The sequence below is a fragment of the Protopterus annectens genome, chromosome 9.part0 (assembly GCF_019279795.1).
Source record: "Protopterus annectens isolate FY-2018-M chromosome 9.part0, PAN1.0, whole genome shotgun sequence".
In the NCBI taxonomy this organism is placed as follows: domain Eukaryota; kingdom Metazoa; phylum Chordata; order Ceratodontiformes; family Protopteridae; genus Protopterus; species Protopterus annectens.
Genome location: NC_056743.1, coordinates 1,081,643,340 through 1,081,664,479, shown reverse-complemented (window position 1 = coordinate 1,081,664,479; position 21,140 = coordinate 1,081,643,340). Strand labels below are relative to the sequence as shown.

General features: G+C 42.5%; 1 protein-coding gene across 1 annotated transcript in view; it reads right to left on the bottom strand.

Annotated features, from left to right (window-relative positions):
* PRR13 (proline rich 13) overlaps positions 1-21,140 on the bottom strand; it is a 211,944-nt gene that overhangs the window by 107,501 nt on the left and 83,303 nt on the right. Inside the window, exon 2 of the mRNA XM_044083911.1 lies at positions 12,265-12,313. Within this exon, the coding sequence (XP_043939846.1) occupies positions 12,265-12,283 (19 nt within the window). The 5' untranslated portion in view covers positions 12,284-12,313. The remainder of the gene's footprint in view (positions 1-12,264; positions 12,314-21,140) is intronic.

The following is a 21,140-nucleotide window of genomic DNA, read 5'->3' as shown; positions in this document are numbered from 1 at the left end:
AAGTAGATTACAGTGTTTTGCATAAAGAGAGACACAAAGTCATAAAACACCAGGATTTGCAGGCAGAAAGGAGGGCAGTGTGGAGTAAGGATACCCAGATAGTTCAAACAGTAGTAAGAGCAATATGTTGCCAATCTATGCAACTTTGTATGAATTGCAGGAGGCATTAGTTCTGGGCAGACTGCTGCAAAGAGCACTTCTGGCTAACATCAAAGATTGAAACAATACTAATTTCACAAACTTTAATCATACTTTGACTTAGGAATGGGGCCCATTCCCATCATGGTATTAGAAACTCAAAAGACTTGGAGAAATTAAACCAAGAAAGTAGACAGACAATTACAAAAAATTATCTGAAAATCATTGACGAGTGATTATTTAAATTTTTTATACATGAGTTTCCATGTATGGGTATCTTTGTCAGCATACCAAAACTGTGTAAGAATTTGAATGATCCCTATGAGGCTTAGTTTCTAATGCAGGCTCTAAGGCAGAACCATTAGTCCGATTTGTTGAAAATAAACAAACATACTGCTAGAAAAATTAAGTCATCTGTTTATCTGACTGCATTAAGTTTTAAAAAATTGCGTTAATAGATTATGGACTCACTATAACACATGCAACAAAAACATACTGCAATTCCACATCATTGTAAAGGTTTGAGAAGTTTCAGATTTTCAATATTTTTCAGATTAATTTTTATGTGAATGATGTTAGAATATAAAATTGTAACACAATCATTCTGTTTTTAAAGATGTATCTTCAACAAATACAGGTGGTGGCAATGTCTCCTGGTTATGGTAATGCTGTCATGGCTCAATTTGAGGATTTGTATATTTATAATTGTGTATTCGCTAACTTAGTGTTTTAATGACAGCATTTTATTTGCATGGTCAGGTAATATGAAATAATTAGAACTTATGATTCACAGTATTGAAAAAGCAACTTTTTTTTATTTTAAAATAAAGTTGGGGTATTTTTCTTTGATATAATAAGTATGAATTTGGAGACAGAGAGAATTTCAGCATGCATAGGGTAGAAGGAAGTTAGCAATAATTGTTCATAGGTTCATACTAGGCTATCTGCCCTAGGGCATTTTTAAGCCTAGCCAGTGTGTGTTTGGCTTTCGCCACCCATTTTAAATTAATTTTGCTATGCCCTTTTTCGAGGTTAGTATACTGTGCCTCTGTCTAACAGTGACACAGAAGTGATACCCGGGGTAAACCTACGATCTCCAATCCGCTCATCAAGATTCCTCTTGAAGAGAGTCAATGAGGGACTCTGCCTAACCTGGACTGGGATTTTATTCGAGTGAAGGGAGCCTCTGGGTTATGAATCTGTCCCTCCAGCATGTCCTATTTATTTCAGTGCTGAGGTTCAAGTCTCTCGAGCGTAGCTCGATGGGATTTGGATTTTCTGAGGTGCAGCATGTCCATTAATTCGGGTTGGACATGGCTTTATACGTCAGGCACAGATTGCCTCTGAGCAGGCGGTATGCCACTGAGTAGAGCTGGAGTTTCTTTAACCGGGCAGCATATGGCATCTGTTTGAGCCCTTTGATCCTCTTGGTGAGGTACTTTTGGGGTCTTTCCAGTTGCTGCAGGTGTCTGGTAAGGTACATCCCAAAAGGGGCATTGTACTCAATTATGGGCCTGATGAGGAATGAGTAAAGAGGCACGATGACCTCCCCTGATCTAGATGTGAATCCCTTCATGATTAGGTGGGCTATATAAAATGTTTTTCTAACCACTTTGGCCACGTGGTTGTCAAATGAGAGATTGCTATCAACTTGGGTCCCCAGGTCCCTAATTACCTCTTCTGTACTTAATGGATTACCACCTATGTGGTAATTTGTGGGCACTTTGTTTTTGCCAAAGGGGATGACTATACACTTGTTTGCGTTTAGCTTGAAGCCATGACTCTGGCACCAGTTGTCTGTTTCTATGAGGCCCTTTTGGAGGACGCCTGTGTCGGCTGGAGAGTCTATTATGGCACCCAGTTTGCAGTCATCTGTGAACTTGGTCAGCCACAGTCCTTCCGTGTTGGCCTGTACCTCCGATAAATATATACCGAACAAGAGAGGTCCCAGGACTGAGCCTTGTGGGACGCCACTTGTAACTGGTTTGGAGTTTGACATGGCTCCAGCAATTCTAACCATGTGGGTTCTGTCCTTGAGCCAGTTTGCAACCCATCTAGTGATATAGGGGTTTATATTTAAGCTGGTGAGCTCATCTATAATGCCCGAGTGGGGTATTGTATCAAAGGCTTTTGCGAGGTCCAGGTAGGCTGTGTGGACCACCTTCCCCTCGTCAATGGCCTTGGTGACTGTTTCAAAGAAATCAACCAGGTTTTAAGAGGCAGGATCTGCCCTTAAAGCCGAACTGGGTAGGATCCAGTGTCTGTAGGTCTCCAATTCTTTATTTATGAGGTCCATGATGATCCTTTCCATAGCTTTGCAGACCAAGCTAGTCAGGCTTATGGGGCGATAGTTTCCAGGATCCGTTGAGGCACCACCTTTGTGGAGAGGGACCACTGTTGCTGTACGCCACTCTTTGGGTACATATCCTGTAGTAAGGCTGAGACTGAACAGTAGTTTTATGTTTGGGTTTAGCTCTTCTTGGAGTTCATGTAGGACGCAGCCCGGGACACCGTCTGGTCCCATTGATGCTGTGTTTTTTGCTTTGGAGAGGGCAGCTCTTACCTGAGCATCTGAGATGTCAGGGGGGCACCACTCTGCTGGGATAGATATTTGCCCTTTTGGTGGGGGGGGGGGGAGAAGTGTTATCTTCTTTATTTACCATGGTGAAAATTAGTAGACTTACCAATTTAAACTTAGATTTAGGATGTTTAAAATTTTTAAATTTCAGAAGAGATGATATCCAGAAAACTTTATTGTAAATCTTGAAGAAGTGATTTTAGATTAAATGAAAAATATAAACCACTAAGCAATGAGAGGCAGATCTAACAGAATTAGGGCCCAGAGATAAAAGATGAAATATAGATTTTTACTTTGACCTATAACTAGGATTTCAGTAGCATTATAAATGTGACTAATAATAACTGGAGAATCATTACAGCTCACAACAGCTTTAAAGAACTGTTTGGAGAAAAAACACTGTCTTTATTAGTGTAAGGGGGTACAATCCAAAATATGTTTTTGAAACTAGAAAAAGTACAGAAGGGGAAGTAACTGAAAAATAATTTTGAAATAAAAAAATAAATTAAATTAGAGGATCATACAGTTATAACATATATAGACAATATACATTTCTAATGACCTCTCTTTCTATTGCCAGAAAACAAAGAAAAGCTATGAAGCTTCAAGGTACTGCAACTGCACTTCAACTTTTGTAGTACATGTAGCAGGACAATTCACCTATGATACAATCTGTGTGAAACGAACCACAAAAAAAAAATGATTTCTAGGACTTGTGATCAGTATGGTACTGCTAAATTCAGTACTAAGAATGCATAGGATGCCTTACAAGTATAAGCTCAATTATAGTAATTTTACAAGATTTTTGATTATGTTTCCAGCCTTTACTGAACTTAATCTATGAGCAGTGGGGGACTGAGAGATTTTATTACATCACAAACACTATACCTAGAAAGTTATTATGAATGCCATACTGTCTGACAGTTTAACATTTTATAAGTGCCTTAAAGTGGAAGTGCTTAAAGATAAAAGTTTAAATGATAATATTATTTTAAATCCCATAGGTCAGGATTATATGATTAGTCTTTTTAAAGTGGTGTTTCTTGTGAGTTGTTTGAAATTTGAACATTGTTTTTTTGTTTTTTGAGAGAGTAAAAATTGTGATGCATCCTGGATTTAAGTGGAATTTTTTTACTCTTTATTTGCTGTTGGGCTAGTACATTTGTGTATTTTATGTAATTATTTGGCAAGTACCTGAATCTGATGCAACTCTAGGAGGCATTTAAATTTGGACATTAATACATGTACGAAAGCGTTTGAAAGATTTATCACACTTGTATATTGGTGTGACAAGTTTACTTCAGTAAAGGCAGGATTTCATTTATAAATACAACTTTTGCGAGTTCTCTGAAAATCAAAAATTTGGAATACATACAACATACAGTAAACTAAAACTAATGAAAGATGACAAATGTGTTCCATTTGAGTGACATTTCCTGAGGTGTTGCTACATTCATATAAAAGTAATCAAACTATAATTAACATAACAAACATTATACTTCACATATATTGCTATATATCTTATAACCTAAGCAACATTACAGAAATTAAAAAAAGCGAGTTATTGAATAAACAAGACACATCTTTATTAAATCATCCCTTACGACATAGGCAATCATACATTTATATAAATGAAAATTAAACCACACAGATACAATCCTAGTTGCAAGCATTTTGCATCACAAATCATACGGACATTCCCAGCTGTAAACATTATACATCACTTATAATCTACCCAGTCTTTTTCAGTCAAACATTACATAGCCCATTTAAGTCCTGCCGCCTTTTAAACCTCATTCTTCCCTTGTATGTATTGTTCCCACAATTCCCATTTTCCCTATGCAGTTTGCTCCTACTCTTCCAGATCGTTTTACCTCGGTTGCTATATTCACTACTTCTTGCATAGTTGGTTTAGATTTTGATCTCCATTTTCTAGTAATTGCTTTTTTGGTGGCCACCATTATTAGACACAGCAAGGCCTTACCCATGTCTAGACAATTCCAATTCTGTATTATAGCTCAGAAAAATCATCTCCCTCATCTGACAATCTGTCCACCCAGCATCTCCGACAGTGCATCCCGCAGGGAATCCTTAAAGTCTGCCAATTCACCACACTCCCAAAACATACGTTTCCAATTATCTCTTTCGTCCTCATCATAGATAGTGGGGATTCTGAGATACATACCTATCCCTCCAACATGTCATATTTAAGTCATAAGTTAAGTTTAAATCCTTAGATAGTACAGTTGTGTAAAATCTTACCATAACAGTAGATGTCATTCTCTTCACTGTTGCAGTATTTTGTACAGAAAGGATGTCCCACCATGGGCAGCCTATTGCTCGGCCAGTATAGATAAACTGAAAGAAATCTTGTTTGTGCCATACATCACATTATGCTCCCCACACAGAACGTAGGGCATAAAAGGGACGTACAGACACAACTATCTAGAAATTAATTGCCCCAGAAGAGAACAGTTGCCATAGGATAAAGGAGTCCATGCACAACCAAAAGGAAAAATGCAGAATAATCAAGAGGAGGTTGGAGGGAGGGACTGAATACTGCAACAGTGAAGAGAAGGACATCTATTGTTATGGTAAGATTTTACACAACTGTACTACTGTATGTTCTCCTATATCACTGTTGTAGAATTCAGTACAGAAGCGAGAGTATAAAAAGCTCAAGAAACAGAATGGGAGGTGGAAGGCTAAGAAGAGCCATTAACAAACCCACACTAAATGGTTTCAGCAAAACCTGCTCTGGCCCTAGAAACCATATCCAATTTATAATGGTTAGTAAAGGTATGCATGGAAGGCCAAATAGCAGCTACAAGAATGGAACTGTTGTCCAACCCTTGAAGGCGGCACCAGAAGAGGCAACAGCCTTAGTGGAATAAGCTCTAACAGAAGCAGACAGAGATTTGTCATGAAAAGAATAAAAAGAAATGGCCTTAGATGTCCAGGAGGTGATGGTTTGCTTATAAACAGCAAAACCCAAAGACCTGGAATAAAAAGAAACAAAAAGCTGATCAGATTTACAAATAGTCCTAGTTTTATCCAAATAGTACCGAGCTGTCTCTGCAAACCTATGGTATGCAGGACCCTCTCAGTAGCAGGCTGGAGAAGAATGGAAAAAACTAAGAGAGTTGTACCAACTGATTTAAGGACAACTCACGGACTACCTTGGGAATAAAAGAAGGATTAGTATGAAGGGACACCCTGTCCCTGTGAAAAAAACAAAAAAGGAGGAATGGCTATAAGGCCTGGAGCTCAGAAAGCCTCCGAGCAGAAGTAAAAGCCAGCAACAAAACAGTATTCCAGTTACAATGTTGCAAAGAAGAGGAATCTACAGGCTCAAAAGGAGCTTGAGTCAACTTTTCCAGAATAAAATTAAGGTCCCAAGGAGGAGGAAATAGGCTTTACTGGAGGCCTAATATGCAGGATGCCTTTAAGAAATTGCTTGACCTCAAAACAAGAAGTCAAAAAGAGAACTCAAGGGCAGACAAGCTGAAATGGATGACAAATGGGCCTGCACAGAACAGGTCAAGCCAGACTGGCACAACTCACACAAACAAGAGAGGACCAGAGGGACCCCCCCCCACTGATAAATGGTACTGGTTATGAGCATGGCACCAGACCGAAAATCTTTCATTTGGACATACAAGATTTTCAGGCTGAGGGCTTCCTTGCCTCCTGTAAAACCCTGAGCAAGTGCTCAGATAAGAGGTGCCTAAAGGGGATCAAATCCCTAATCACCCACAGTGTCAGTTGCACAGTGGACAAGTGGGGATGAATGAGACCCCTTGTCCTGTGTGAGGAGATCCAACCAGTGAGGTAACTTCTGATGACGGCCTCTGACCGGATGCATTAAGATGGGGAAGCAGTGCCGTCTCGGCCAAAAGGGAGTCACTAACAAGATTTTTGGGGAGTCTAGCTGAATCTTCTGCAGAACTCTTGGAAGTACAGGAAGAGAAGGGAAAGCAAAGAGAAACCTCCCCTTCCAAGGATAGGGTATCCATCTTCCAGGCCATATGGCATGGCACTCTGGAACAGAAGAGAAGAGAGGAAGCTGCCTGTTCAGAGGGGAGGCAAAAAAGATCTACCCAAGGAACACCCCACTAATGGACTATGTCCAGAAATACATCTCTGTGAAGCATCGATTCGCTCAGAGTGTCTGCCACAAGATTGTGTTCTGAAGGAATGTATACTGCCTGAAGAGTAAACTGATAATGGACAGCCACTTCCCAAGCCTGAAGAGCCATCCTGCACAGGAGGTAAGATTGTGTGCCCCCTGCTTGTTGACATTCCATATCACTGTAGTGTTGTCTGTGTACGCCTTCAAGGGGCCTGGAGAGAACATGGGGTGAAAAGCCTGATGGGCCAGAATCTGAGCCCTCGTGTTGATATGGTCTGACTTCTGCTAGGGGAAGCCAAAGACCCTCAACTTTCAGGTGACCAAGAGATGCCCCATATCCAAGGCATTGGTGAACAGCTCCTGAGAAGGGCCTGGAGGCTAAAAGGACTGGCCTGGGTTACAGCGAACTGTTAAATCCACCACTCAAATTCCTTCTTGAGACAGGGAAGGAGAGGTACACTGAAATTCAGAGAGTGATAATGCTGCAGCCAAGCTGACTTGAGGTACCACTGAAGCTTCCACACATGCAGTCCGGCAAGAGACAGCACTGGAATAGAAAAGGCCATGAATCCCAGGGTCTGAAGAAACTCCCTGGCTGGCACGGCAGTCAGAGGAAGAAGAGACTGAAATAAGGCTGTCAATGACAATACCTTTGGAGGGGGAAGATACACCAACATTGGCACCATTTGAATTTTGTACCCAGATACACATGATCCTGAGAAAGAGTCAGTACAGTTGGAAGTTGATAGTAAACCCCAGACTTTGAAGGAGAGAGATAGTGAACTGCAGGTCCTGCAATAATTGCCTGGGAGAAGGCGCCTGAACCAACAAGTCATCTAGATAAGGAAAAAATCTGAATGCCTTGGAGCCTGCAGAAAACAATTACAGGAGCTAGGTATTTTGTGAATACCCTTGGGGCGGTAGAGAGGCCAAAGCAGAGAACTGAAAATGAGAGGAAGACACAGAGAAAAAGTAAACATTTCCTGAAGAACAGGTGAATATAGAGATAGGAAAGTAAGCATCTTTCAGATCCAAGGATACCAGAAAAGCCTGGGATAACAAAAGAGGAAACTGAGTTTGAACAGTAAGCATCCAAAAGAAGGGATCTCGAGAAAGGTGTTGAGCTGGGAGAGATCCAAAATAGGTCTCAGAGTGCCCTCCTTTCACGAAACTAGGAACATCCTAGAATAAAAAGGGAAGGGGGGACAGGTTGAATGGTCCCTTGGTTCAACAGAGATACTAGAACCTCCAAGAAATGAGGAAGCTGGTCTAGAGGAGGTTGAGGAATCCCAGAAAAAGGAGAGAATGATTTCTATACCATGAAGTAACCCTGACAGATGACAGAAAGAACTCAACAGTCTGAAGGGATGAGAGGCCAATTTTGGAAGACAAAGGGAGAGGCAAAGGGACAAAGGAACCTGGTCTAAAGGCAGGGGGCATACTGTCAAAGCAGGCTTATCAGATAAAGGAGGCTTCTGGGCGACAAAAATCTGAGAAGCCTTAGCAGATAGGACCTGCCTCCCACCCTTCCTGCCCTTAGAGGCCTGGCGGGGTTGCCTGCAAACAAAAGCAGACCTAGAAGGTTAATTCCTCTGAAACATATTTTTGTTTCTCCTATCCATAAGTTAATATCTTGCAAGGCTTTCCTTTCACTTGAAGACACTTAAACATGTCAGCAGCAGCAGTCCCAAAAAGATTAGTATTACCCAAAGGAGCATACAACAACTTTGCCTTAATGTCCTCAGGAAGAGGCTGGAGATGAAACGAAGAATAAATGCCTCATGATGGACCTAAAAGCTGCAGCCCTAGAAGAGGCTTCAGCAGCATCATTAGCTACACTTAATAGAGTGGCAACCACTTGAGAAGCAGAACTTAAAAGGCAAGGCAGAAGATTTGTTATCAGGTTCAGGGAGGGCAGAGATAACCTGACAAGCCTGAGCAATCAAGACCACAGCATACCTGGTCATGTGGGTCTGGTAATTAATAGCCCTAAAGGCCAAAGTAGAAACAATGTAAACTTTCTTGCCACCCTTCTCCATTGCCCTGCTATCTTTATCAGAAGGCAAGTTTGGAAAAGGGCAAAAGTTTAGAAGATTTGTCAAGACTTTAGATACAAGTTAGTTGAAAGCCAGGTTACTATCTACACAAGTTCCAAAATCCTTGACTGCTGTATCTACTTTTAAGTGTGTTTTATCAATGAGGTTGTCTCTCTGGGTGTCTGACTTCCCAAAAGGTACTCCTATACATTTCTTGGCACAAAGTTTTAAGCTAGGGCTTTGGCACAAGTCATTTGAGTTAGACCTTCCTGTAAAATGTTAGTATCTTGGGATATTAAATATGACTGCTCCTATCCTGGCAATTATCTGCAAACCTGGCCATGACTTCCAAAAAAGACTGATGCCAAAGAAGAGTGGACCCAGCAGAGTACCCTTAGGGACTCCACTGGTGACCAGCCTCCTTGTTGAGGTGGCCTCTTCAATTCTAACTTCCTTGGTCCTGCCCATGAGCCAGCTGGTTAGTTAATGAGTTACACAGGTTTTTATGCCTAATTCCAAGAGTTGGTTTACAATGCCAGAGTGAGGTATTGTATCAAATGCCTTAGCTGGGTCAAGGTAGGCAGTATGGACAGTCTTCCCTCATCTATTACCTTGGTGACATTCTCAAAAAATTCCAACATGTTCAGTAAGCATGACCCGCCTTTGATAAAGCCAAAGTGGGTGGGGTCCTGTGTCAGAAGATTTCCTATATCACTGTTAATTTTTTCCATGGCTTTGTATACAGACTAATGTGTCACTAGTTCCCAGGATCCATTGATGGTCTGCCATTATGCAGACAGATTACCATTGCAGTCATCTATTTTCATGGTACAAAGCCTGTGCAGAAGTAGTTGTTGAATAGTGACACAAGTGACCCCGACGGTCATATTTCAATTTATTTAGGAGGCATCCTGTAATATCATCGGGGCCCATCAAAGCTGTATTATTGGCCTTAGAAAGTATATCTAAGACTTGTTCCCTACGGATAGTTGAGAGTTTATGTTGGGTGATATTTCCTGGGGGGAGGGCAGCCGGGGTGAGAGGGAGGTAACTTTGGAGCAGAATTTGTTAGCCAGAAGATGTACTATATCTCTTAGTAAATGGAGCCATGTTCACATAACAAACAGTTCGGCACACTGCTTGTGTGCTGCCTTTTAGGTTTCAGACATAGCTAAAGAAGCCCTCATGGTTGTCCTTGGCCTGGGATGCTATCTTTACCTCAAAATATGCTTTATTGGATTTAATTAGTCATCTTTCTTAGTTATCTGTTCAGTTTGATGAGAGAGAGTTTTTATCCTTTTCAGTGCTGCGCTTAATTTTAACTATGATTTTTTTTTTCTTTTGTTGTACAACTGGTTTAGTTTTGGACCCCACCAAGGTGGTATGTTTTTTCAGTTAGTTTTGGGCTTACTTTTGGTAAGCATAGCAGCTTCTCTGCAGTAACTGACATGGCTATATAAAACTTCTGTGAATAATTCCACATAGGCTGCTGTGTTATCTGGAGTTTTAGAGGTTTGAAATTTTGACAGGTTATCAACTTAATAAAAGGTAGCTTCCCTTGGAATAGTTTCTGTTACAGGGTTTGCTGGGGTTACAGAACTGATTTTTATTTTGAAAGAGACTGTCTTGTGGTCTAAACTTAGCAGACAGGGCACATCACTGGAGGAAGGGTACAGCATTCTCCCATATCTGTGAATACCTGGTCAAATATCTTTGTACCTCTAGTAGGTGTATGCACCAACTTGTTCAGTGTGTTTGTGTTTACAATGTCTAGGAATCTCTGTGCTTGCAAATTTGGGGTTGTGTAGGATTCCCAGTTTATAGAGGAATAATTAAAGTCCCCCATGAATATTTAATTGAATGGCAAGTTTCTCCAGTACATCTATGTATGACCTACAGATTTCATGGGACATGCAAGGTGACCTATAGCTTGCTAGAATAAGGTATGGGACTTTATTTATGGTAATCTGGACATGAAGGAGCTCCAGTGCAACATCCTGTTTAACCATCCTAGAAGGTATGCTTGTTACAGACGTAGATTGCGGCACCTCCACCTTTAGTCTTTTGTCTGTACAGTTGCTGGGATAACTGTGTGGAAGGCACTGAAGCCTTGCACTGACGGGGTACTCTCTGTGGCTTTAAACCATGTCTCTTTAACTGCAAAGATGTTTGCATTCTCCAAGTAGAGTAGAGCTTGGAGGGAGTGCAGCTTCTTGTTTAGACTCCTGGCATTGAACAGTGATACAAAACAGATTTTAAAATGTTGGAAGGTTTGTCAATTTGGCATTGCCTAAAAATGGCTCTACTGGGAGGACAATGTTTCATCCAGTATTCAAAAGTCTAGAGGGAACAAATGCTGATCATCCGTGGCAAAGCAACCTGGTTTGTTAACCATGTCCTCACACGCTGGCAAATATTGTATCCCCTTAGAATGACACCAAAAACTAAGATGGTTGTTAAAGTTAATAATAATTTTTCAGGTTATGACATTATCCTTGGTTAAGGTAGAATGCTGCTCAATGCTAGGCACATACAATTCCGTGACATTGTCCAAAAGCTCCATAATGTCTCTCTTTATATAGTCTAGGGAGGTACGTCTCAGGTCATTTGGATCTAAAAAATGTACATATCTTCTAAGGTTGTGGAGCAAACAATGACTTCTAAAACAAAAAAAAATAAAAATGATTTGGAACCATGTAAAAGCATTCCATTTAACTAGAAGCGCTTTCATCCAAAACTGGACCTTTTCAGGCAGGTATATTTTGGGAGGAAATGTAGATTATGGTCAGGCTACAGTTTGTTCGATAACAAGAAATTCAATGGGCAAGTATAGATAAACACTTTTCCAGGTTTACAATCCTTGTATCAACATTATGGTACAGGTTTTTAAAAATACTGACATCTATGTGAGGTAATGCGGTGTTTCAGACTATTGAGCTCCCTTCTCACAGTTACAGTTTGTTTTCTCGTGTTGTTCTTTAAAATGATGCTTGGTGTTCCAAAGGGAAAGTAAAAGCTTTGTCCAGATGTTGCCATGCTGGCAATTCATAGATTTATACTTCTGGACTCTCTTCACCTTAACACTGGCATGCAAAAATGTGATCCTTTTGCAGGTTTTGTACTTTTTTCAGATTTCTTTCCAAAGGCAAACAGAAGACTGCATACTGATCTCCCTATGTTTGTTCCCTTTTGAAAAGATGACACCATTTTAGGATTTTCCATATCCACACTCATACTCCCTGACATGTATTACATAAAAAGACACATATACATGACTCAAAGTACAACAGAATATGGGGTATTGTTTTCTTAACTGTAGCATATTATACACTACATTCTGAGAGAGTGTATTCCTCTATCAGCTATCTTAAAATCCTTACCTGCGTTAGGGTTCCACATCTCTTCAGCAAAACACAAGTTCACCTGAAACTAAAGAAATATGAAAAGTCAAAATTACCCAGTAGAAAGTTTAACAGTTTACAGAAATGCTGCAGCTTTCAATGTTCAGGTCAGTTACATTCCAAAACAGGTAGCACAAGTGTAGTGAATTATTCTATTCATCCATAGCCACCACCCCCATTTTCACACATGGGGTCAGGCTGTCACATCAACAGTTACCCTCATCTATTCATCCACAAATTTCTGTGCTAGACAGAGGAGTTGCTCTTGTATGACTGTCTAACATGATGTTTGCCAGCTGCATTGTAGCAGGGGTGTAGGGAAGGAGGCACGTGCTCTGGGCGCAAACTGTTAGAGGGCATAATCTGAGTGCAGTTTCTGCATTCTTTCTGTACCAGTATTTCAGAAATACCGGTACAGAAAGCAATATTTTTGTGCTGTTGTTGGAAGGGAGGGTGTGTGTGCTTCAGACTGCGTACAGGAGAGTCCCCCATCTTGCAATGAAGAGCTGGTAGGGAGGAACTTGCTTAGAAGGGGGGCTTGAGCAAGCAGTCTATTGGAACGTTTCCTTTTGCTCTTCACCATCAACAAGGATGAGCCAGCTATATCTCTGTCAATTACAAATGAAAGTACGCATCAGATCTTTCACATAAATATTGTGTTTAGAATCCTGATCACTGTCAATATGTAAACCATGCAATCATACATCACAGAAAAGAGATGCAGTTTGGTTAGATGGTGAAACAGATAATGGGGAGGGGGGGTGACAGCAGTTTAGTGAGATAGTGAAACAGATAATGGTGGGGGATGACAGAAAAAGAGAAACAGAGACAGGCAAATTTACTTAAATTTGTTAACTGGGACAGAGCATTTATCCAGATGAACTCCTTTAAGGCTTGCCCAGAGAATAAGAGAAAGGACAAATACAGTTTATAGACAGCAACACAAATGTACAAGTATTACATGTAATTATCAGTACAGCAATATATAGTAGCATATTATATGTGGATGTAGTCTCCAACATTGAATAGTCAGAAAATCGACTTTCCGAACATTGACAGGTTAAACTCGCAGCAAAATGTGATGTGCTTCAGCGCAAGCACCGAGGATTAATCTCAGATCAAAACAAGGTAAAAAAAAAAACACATTTAAGGGGTCAAGCATATATCATAACCTCTTAACACAAGAAATCAAGACAAAGAAAAAAATAAGGGGATAAAGGCCCAAAAATAGGGACAATTTTCAAATATTGCTCTTATAAAACTAGAAAGTTAATAGGATAGCAGCATTTGCATTAGCAAGCATTTTGTGAAGAGTTTGAATCCAAAACTCAAACTTCTGTTATTATTTAATGACTTTAATCCTCAGTGACTTTACAAGAGAACCTACATTTTTACGAGAAACAGACCAAAAATATCAGTCAAAATCTGGACATACTGACAAAATCTGGACAGTTGAGACATATGGGGACAAGCACACCTGCTCCCCCCATACCTCATGTTAATTTTATACAATAACTCAGAGACTGCACAATCTCTGGGGAAAGGGAATATTACCCTATTCCAGGGCTTGTCCAACTCAAACACCTGTTAACCATCTGCTCTATCAACTAAAGTGGGTTGACAAAATGGATATTGATATTAATGTTTCTCTATTCATTACTACTGTAATATAAATATATATGGGTTTACTTCACCAGAGCAAAATATCACAATACAGAATACCAGATGAACGAGACGAGAATGACTACGTAGCCAAGAAGTTTCCCATGGTAAGTAACCACTGGGACAACAAGGAGAAATTTACCCTTTTACCCACTGCAGTGTGATCCCAGAATTGGTATATTTAGTTAGGGGGTGTGGGGCACAACCCCCCACCTGGCTTCATTAGAAATGGTGCAGTGTATTTTCCAATCGTTTTTGGCCCAGTGGTTACTTACCATGGGAAACTTGTCGGCTATGTGATTGTGTAAATAGAGTTTCGTTCTTGTCTCGTTTATCTGGTCTTCGGCATTGTGATATTTTGTTCTTGTAAAGTAGATCCATATATATATATATGGTATAGAATTAGGGATGCCAACATTAAGTTCAGATCCCATTGCGGAGGAGGATGTTTCACAGGCGGTTTTAGGAGAAAAACTCCTCTCAAAAAGGCTTTGCATAACCTATGAGACATGATGTTATTGTCCTGCAAGCCAACATGAAATTTGGAAATAGCAGCCAGTTGTACTTTGACTGTAGATGATGACGATCCCGAATGAAAAACCTCCGCCAGGAAATCCAAAACAGAATGTATAGGAGCGGTGAAAGGATCAATATTTCTGGCGTTTGCCCAAATAGAAAAACGTCGCCACTTGCTAGCATAAACAGTTCTAGTGGACGACTTTAAAGAAGACACTAAAATGTCTCTGACTGAGTCAGAAATCATAGGTAGCCTGGCTAGGGAAGGAAGTGGAGCAACCAAGCAGTGAGGTTGAGAGAATGAATGGCCCGGTGCTGATGACCCGACTGGTGGATCAAAAGATCCGGAACTGGGTCCAGATGCCAGGGCTGCACCAGAAGGTGATGATGTAGAGATGGAAACCAAATTTGTCGAGGCCAATATGGAGCAATGAGGATCAATTTGGCTCTCAAAACGGTGGCTTTCTGAATGACTTGTGGAATCAATGGAAAGGGAGGAAAAGCATAAAGAAGTCCCCGAGGCCAATCCTGGGTTAGAGAGTCTCTCAAGGGTTGGCCTGGAAGAGGAAATAGTGTGAAGTAATCTGGGCACTTGCTGTTTTGAGGGGTAGCGAAAAGATCGCAACAAGGGTGCCCCACTTCAGAAAAATCTGATCCACTACAGACTGATTGAGAGACCACTCGTGAGGCATCAGAATAGATCTGCTTAGCCTGTCCGCCAATAGGTTGGACCTGCCGGGGATGTGCGTTGCTATCAGAAACCGCTGAGAAGAGATCGCCCATTGCCAAAGTCTGAGAGCTTCTCGACATAAGGGATAGGACCTGGTTCCGCCCTGTTTGTTGATGTACCAGACCACGGACATGTTGTCCGTCTGTACTGCAATAGTCCCTGTGGGAAGAAAGTCGCCGAGGGCTTGCAACGTTAAAAGCACTGCTCTCATCTCCAGGACATTTATGTGCAGGTGGTATTCTATGGGTTGCCACGTCCCGTGGACCATCCTGCCCTGATAATGCCCCCGCCAGCCGATCAGAGAGGCATCCGTGGTGACTGTGGCAACTGGAGGAGGGGGAACAAAGGGTCGGCCCTGATGAAGAAGAGGGGAAGATATCCACCATCGTAGATGAGCCCTGCAAGACTGTGTCACTAAGATCTCGTGTCTCATGGGCAGATCGTGGTACGACCACTGCGTGAACAACATCCACTGCAGGAGACGCATGTGGAAGCGAGCCAGTGGAAGAAGAACAATGGCTGCGGCCATTAGGCCTAGAACTTTCAAGACAAACCTGGCTTTGACCTTATTGCTTTGTAACAGAAGCTGAACAAATTTCTGGATGTCCAGAATCCTTTGATTTGTTAGCCTGGCTAACATTTTGACGGTATCTAACTCTGCCTATAAAGGTGATAGATTGGCAAGGCAGCAGAGAGGATTTTTCAAATTCACGAAATTCCTAGACTCTTGCAAAGCTGTAAGGTGTAGTCTCTGGACCGAAGAAGCTGATCCTTGGAGGTGGCGGAGAGGAGCCAGTCGTCCAAATAAGGAAACACTTGGAATCCTCGACGTCTCAGGTGAGCTGTGACCACTGCCATGCATTTGGTGAACACTCTGGGGGCTGAAGTGAGGCCAAAGGGCAGTGCTCTGAATTGGTAATGACTGGCTCCCAGCCGAAAGCGGAGAAACCTTCTGGAGCGTCTGTGAATCTTTATATGATTGCAAACACACCAAAGGTGAATGAACGCCAGGAATACAGGATACTGTGCTGGAAACACTTAATTTATTGACATAAAATAGGTTGAGCGCTTTCTACAGAAGTAAATCTGTCTTCTTCAGAACATCATAGCATGGAATCATGACGCTTATATATCATAATTGAAGTAAAAAGCCCGCCCTGACAATAAGACTGTAGTTTCCAACTGTTTAATTAATCTTTTCAAACTCCTCCCCTACCGGGGTCCAACTCCGCCCTTTGCTTAAACGTGGCTCTGATGTGAACGAGCTGCTATGACAGTTAAGAAATGTTAACAGTAGTTTAACCTGATGACTGTTTTCGATCCCTATGGGGTTATCTTCCCGGGGTTCAGAATGCGAGTTATATGATAGTACGCATCCTGAAGGTCTATCGAGCACATCCAGTTGTCCTTGCCCAGAAAGGGCAGAATGGATTGCAGCGTGACCATCCGGAATCTTGCCTTTCTGACAGACTTGTTTAGTCTGCTTAGGTCTAGTATTGGTCTCCAATCTCCCGTCCTTTTGGGGACCAAAAAGAATCTTGAGTAGAAGCCGGATCCTACTTGGTCTGCCGGCACTGTTTGGATGGCTCTTTTTCCCAGGAGTTTTGAAACTTCCTGTTTTGCCAAATCCCTTTGACCGGGTGAGATGTCTGGAAGGGATTGTAGAGGTACGGGAAACCTTTGAAGGGGATTTTGTAACCCTCGGATATAATCGACTGTACCCACTTCTCTTGTGATAGGGATTGCCAGGCTACTGGGTACAGTGAAATTCTTCCCCCGACTGCCTCCAAGGGTGGACAGTCGGGCAACACCTCAGGGATGCTGAAAGGGCTTCTCAGGAAGAGGCTCCCTGTTGCCCTGGTTCTGAGGACCCCCCCTGCCTCTAGGGCGGCGTCTATTATTGTTACCCCCTCTGCCTCTGGGGGTAAACTGACCATGTGTGTCCGGTGTAGCTCCTTGGGCTTTACGGAACCACATCTTCCCCCCCTTCTGACCCTTGGGATATGGTCTAGAAGGAGTGGAAAACTGGACTCCAACGGCAGAAAGAGTTTTACCGTCCTGTTCACATCTGGTCAGAGTATCCTTCACCTGAGGTCCGAACAAAGCCGAACCGTCAAAGGGGGTGTTGGTGAAGGACGCCTTAAAGGGGTCTGCAAAATTACACAGCCGCATCCAGGCTTGGCGTCTAAGAGCAACACCTGTGCCTGCGGCCCTGCTCGTTCCATCGGCTGCATAAGATATGAGCCGCACGGAGGAGTTAGATATCGAATTCAGGATAGCTAGCTGAGAGGCAATCTTTTCCTGAGCCCCAGCAGCTGAAGGATCCTGGATTACTTCTCCCAGTTCCTTGAGAATATCTCGTTGAAGCCTGGTGAAGTGACAAAGGTAATTCAGCGAACGCATTGCAAAGGTCGCTGAAGAAAACATCCGCTTTCCATACCTGTCCATGGTCCTAGAATCCTTATTAGGAGGATGGACAGGTACTGAAGGATCCGCCAATTCCTTCTTAGTGGCCGCCACCACCATAGCATCCACAGAGACACCTTTGGACAGGAACTGTTTGTCCGAAGGGGCCGTGATGAACTTGGATGGTCTCCTGGGGACAGGCTCCACAGAATCTGGAGCCACGCCTTCCGAGCCACTACCTGCATGAGTGGGTCGAAGGCGGAGACACCCAGGAGGTGGAGGGTCGGGATCCAAAGCCTCCAGGTATACCGACTCATCCTCGGAGGGGTCAATGGAGGGCCAATTCCCCCTCTGTTTGAGGAGCTCAAGGATGTCTGAAAATGAGACATCCTCAGAGGGGGACCGTGGGGAACCCTCCGACTCATCTAAGTCGGTATCAGATGTAGTAGACTCAGGGGAGTCTGTGTGTTTCCTCTTACATGTCCTCTTCCGAGGGGGTTCCCCTGCAGGGTCAGGAGAAACCTCGGAAGAGGAGGAAATTCCCAGTGGGGAAACCTGGGGCGATGGATCCCTGGGCCTGAGAGCAAGAGGCTGGCAAGAGGCATCTGCAGGCACTGATGAGGGAGGAGCTAGAGTTGACCAGGCTCAGAGGCCAGGACACTCCTCATCACCTCAAAGGCTCCTCTCCCCGGGAGACCTGAACACACCCGCTCCGAAGAAACAGGAATGGTCGGCTCCAAGGAGAGAGAAGGCTCCGAGGTCGATGTCGGCGCCGAGCTTACCAAAGCCGAAGCTCCGAGAGGGAGAGCGGGGTCGGACAAGGGTCCGATGCCACTAGCCCCCTCGGAGCCGACAGTGGAAACCCGACGACCGGATCCCTCCAAGGAAAGTCTCAAGGAGGAGATCGGAGCCGAGGATGACGGAGCCGAAGGATGTATCGGCTCCGGCATCGAAACAGTCGCTGTCCCAAGAAGCTCCGGCTCCGAACTCTGGTGTGGAGTCGGAGGAGGAATCTCAAGAATCGGGGCTATAGCCGAAGTCTGTTGAGACGGGCTATGGAGCATTTGGGCCAGTGCCTGAGATTTCAACAGCCTGCTTACCACCCTCTCCAAATCGTGGTCAGACAGCCTGGAAGATCTCGAAGATCGGCTCCGATGGCTCCGCTCCGACAAAAGAGGAGACCCCGGAGCCGAGTGAATACTTAGTATCGAAGGGGACCGGGATCTCTTACGGGCCGGAGCCATCGGAGCCAAAGTCCCCTGAACCTCAGATGGAGCCGAGGATCTCTCGGCTCCGATGCTGGATAAAGTGTCGGCTCCAGCCGGAGCCGACAAGGCAACAGTAGTCAGGGTATCGGAGCCGGCCGGCACCGAACCCACTACTCTAGCAGAAGAAGTCTCGGCTCCAGCCGGAGCCGATATCGGCTCCGACGGAGCCGGAGCCACCGGAGGAGGCTTGGACACTGTAGCCTGAGCCTTCGGTGACTTAAGAGGTTTTCCTGCCCTTTGCTTAGGAGGAGAACCTTCAGGTTTTAACAAACCTCGGAGAATCAACTTGTTCCTCCGTTCCTGCAGGACTCTCTGGCTAAAGGCATGACACAAAGCACAGGAGTCCTGCAGGTGCAAAGGCCCCAGGCAATACACACAAGAAGTGTGACCGTCTGTCAGGGACATTTTCTGACAGCACTGGTCACACTTCTTGAAGCCTGAGACCTTGCCTTCCCTAGACATCCTAAAAGGATATACACAACAGTCCCCACAAACACACAACTTAATCCCTACACAGACACACAGGAAGGGAATAACTTGGGGAACTAGGCCTGACTAAAATTTTAACTGAAAAAACTATTTTAAAAGTTTAAAAAGGAAGGGAATAGGGTGGGCTGTACAAAATACAGGCTAACCTAACACTGAAGGGAAATTAAACCCCTAACTCAACTTTTTCTTCTTTAACAAGAAAAAACTTACCTCAGCTGGCAAAGGAGACCTCTTTCGCTAAGCGGCAAACGAGATCTGGGGTAGTTCCGCCTTGCATCATGGGATATAGGGTTGCCTCGAGCTGGTAAAAGGAGTTCTCGAGCTAAAGCTAGTGCCGAGTCGGAGCCGAGGATCGGCTCCGAACCCATCCAGCAAGAATGAAGGCGAGATTGACAACTTAACATTCTTAGTTTCCCTCTGTTCATACCATCTCTGCCATTCCAAACAGCATATGTATGTAGAGTAACCTACAAAGTTAGACCCGCTCCACTGACAAAAGTGGAAGTTATGTGATTCTTTTATGCGTCTCTTAAAACATAGAATCCTTAATTCCTTGGGAAGTATAATTAAAACAAGAAGAAATCCTCAGAAAATTACCATCAATTGCTTCAACAAGATTTTGCAGAGTGAAGTTCTCTGTATTATTCCTTTAAAACACACTCCTACCCTTAATGGTTTTGATAGTCAAACAAAATTAAATATTGGCTCTAGGTAGCAAGACCAAAATGAAATTACTAGCTCAGAGGCAATTTTAATAAGTAAATGAACAACAAAATATGTAAATAAGATGTGTTGCATGCAAAATTGCGACAACGTGTATGATAAACTGAACCACATGAAATGTGCATTGGAAATCTCACAAATTTATTTCCCTTGAACTAGCAGGTTAATTTTTGCTAATTATAATTACAAATACCAAAACCAACATTCAAGAATTACACCCATCCAGAAAAAAATGTGTACAATAATTAAGGAAAATGCCATAATAATGCATTACTATCTGCTCCTGCTAACCTACTAACAATATTGTCACTGACACAATACAGAAGACCTGCTAGTATGGTAAAAACCTTGAATCTGAGAATAATTCTTGAAGTAATCGAAAGAGGTACAATAACGTAAAAAGGATTCTGCAAAGTGAACAAGATTGTAAAGTCAGTGGCTCAACAGACAGCACAAATGTCTTTGATGCTAGTACATCATAAGATGGAGGATTCTATTTATTTTATTTTACTTTTAATATGTTAACTGGAGTTGAGCCTCGATTCCATTGGCCCCATTTCAGTCTCAGCCCAGGGAAAACACAGAGAGAGGACATATACAGAGTGAATGACAACATGCAATACATACATACAAAATGAATATCACAGTATCATATCAAGTGTTTGGATTCATTCCCCCATACTGACAGTCAAGTAGAGTTATTGTGAACACTGCTGCAAGGACTGATGTCATGAAAAAAATATTTCAATTTCAGTCCAGAAGGCAGTTTTCCTTCAAGACATAGCAGTAAATAGGTCATTCTATTGAGGAAGCTAAACTACGGCACAGAGTTGAAACGTGCATGGCAAAAATTTCACAAGTACACAATCTTTCTACTCTAACACAGCAAAAAGAAAGCTGGACTGGGTGTAATTCACACTATGAATGCAATAATGTGTGCGTGTGTATTTTATATATATATATATATATATATATATATATATAAATATATATATATATATATATATATATAAATGTATATATATATATATATATATATATATATATATATATATATATAT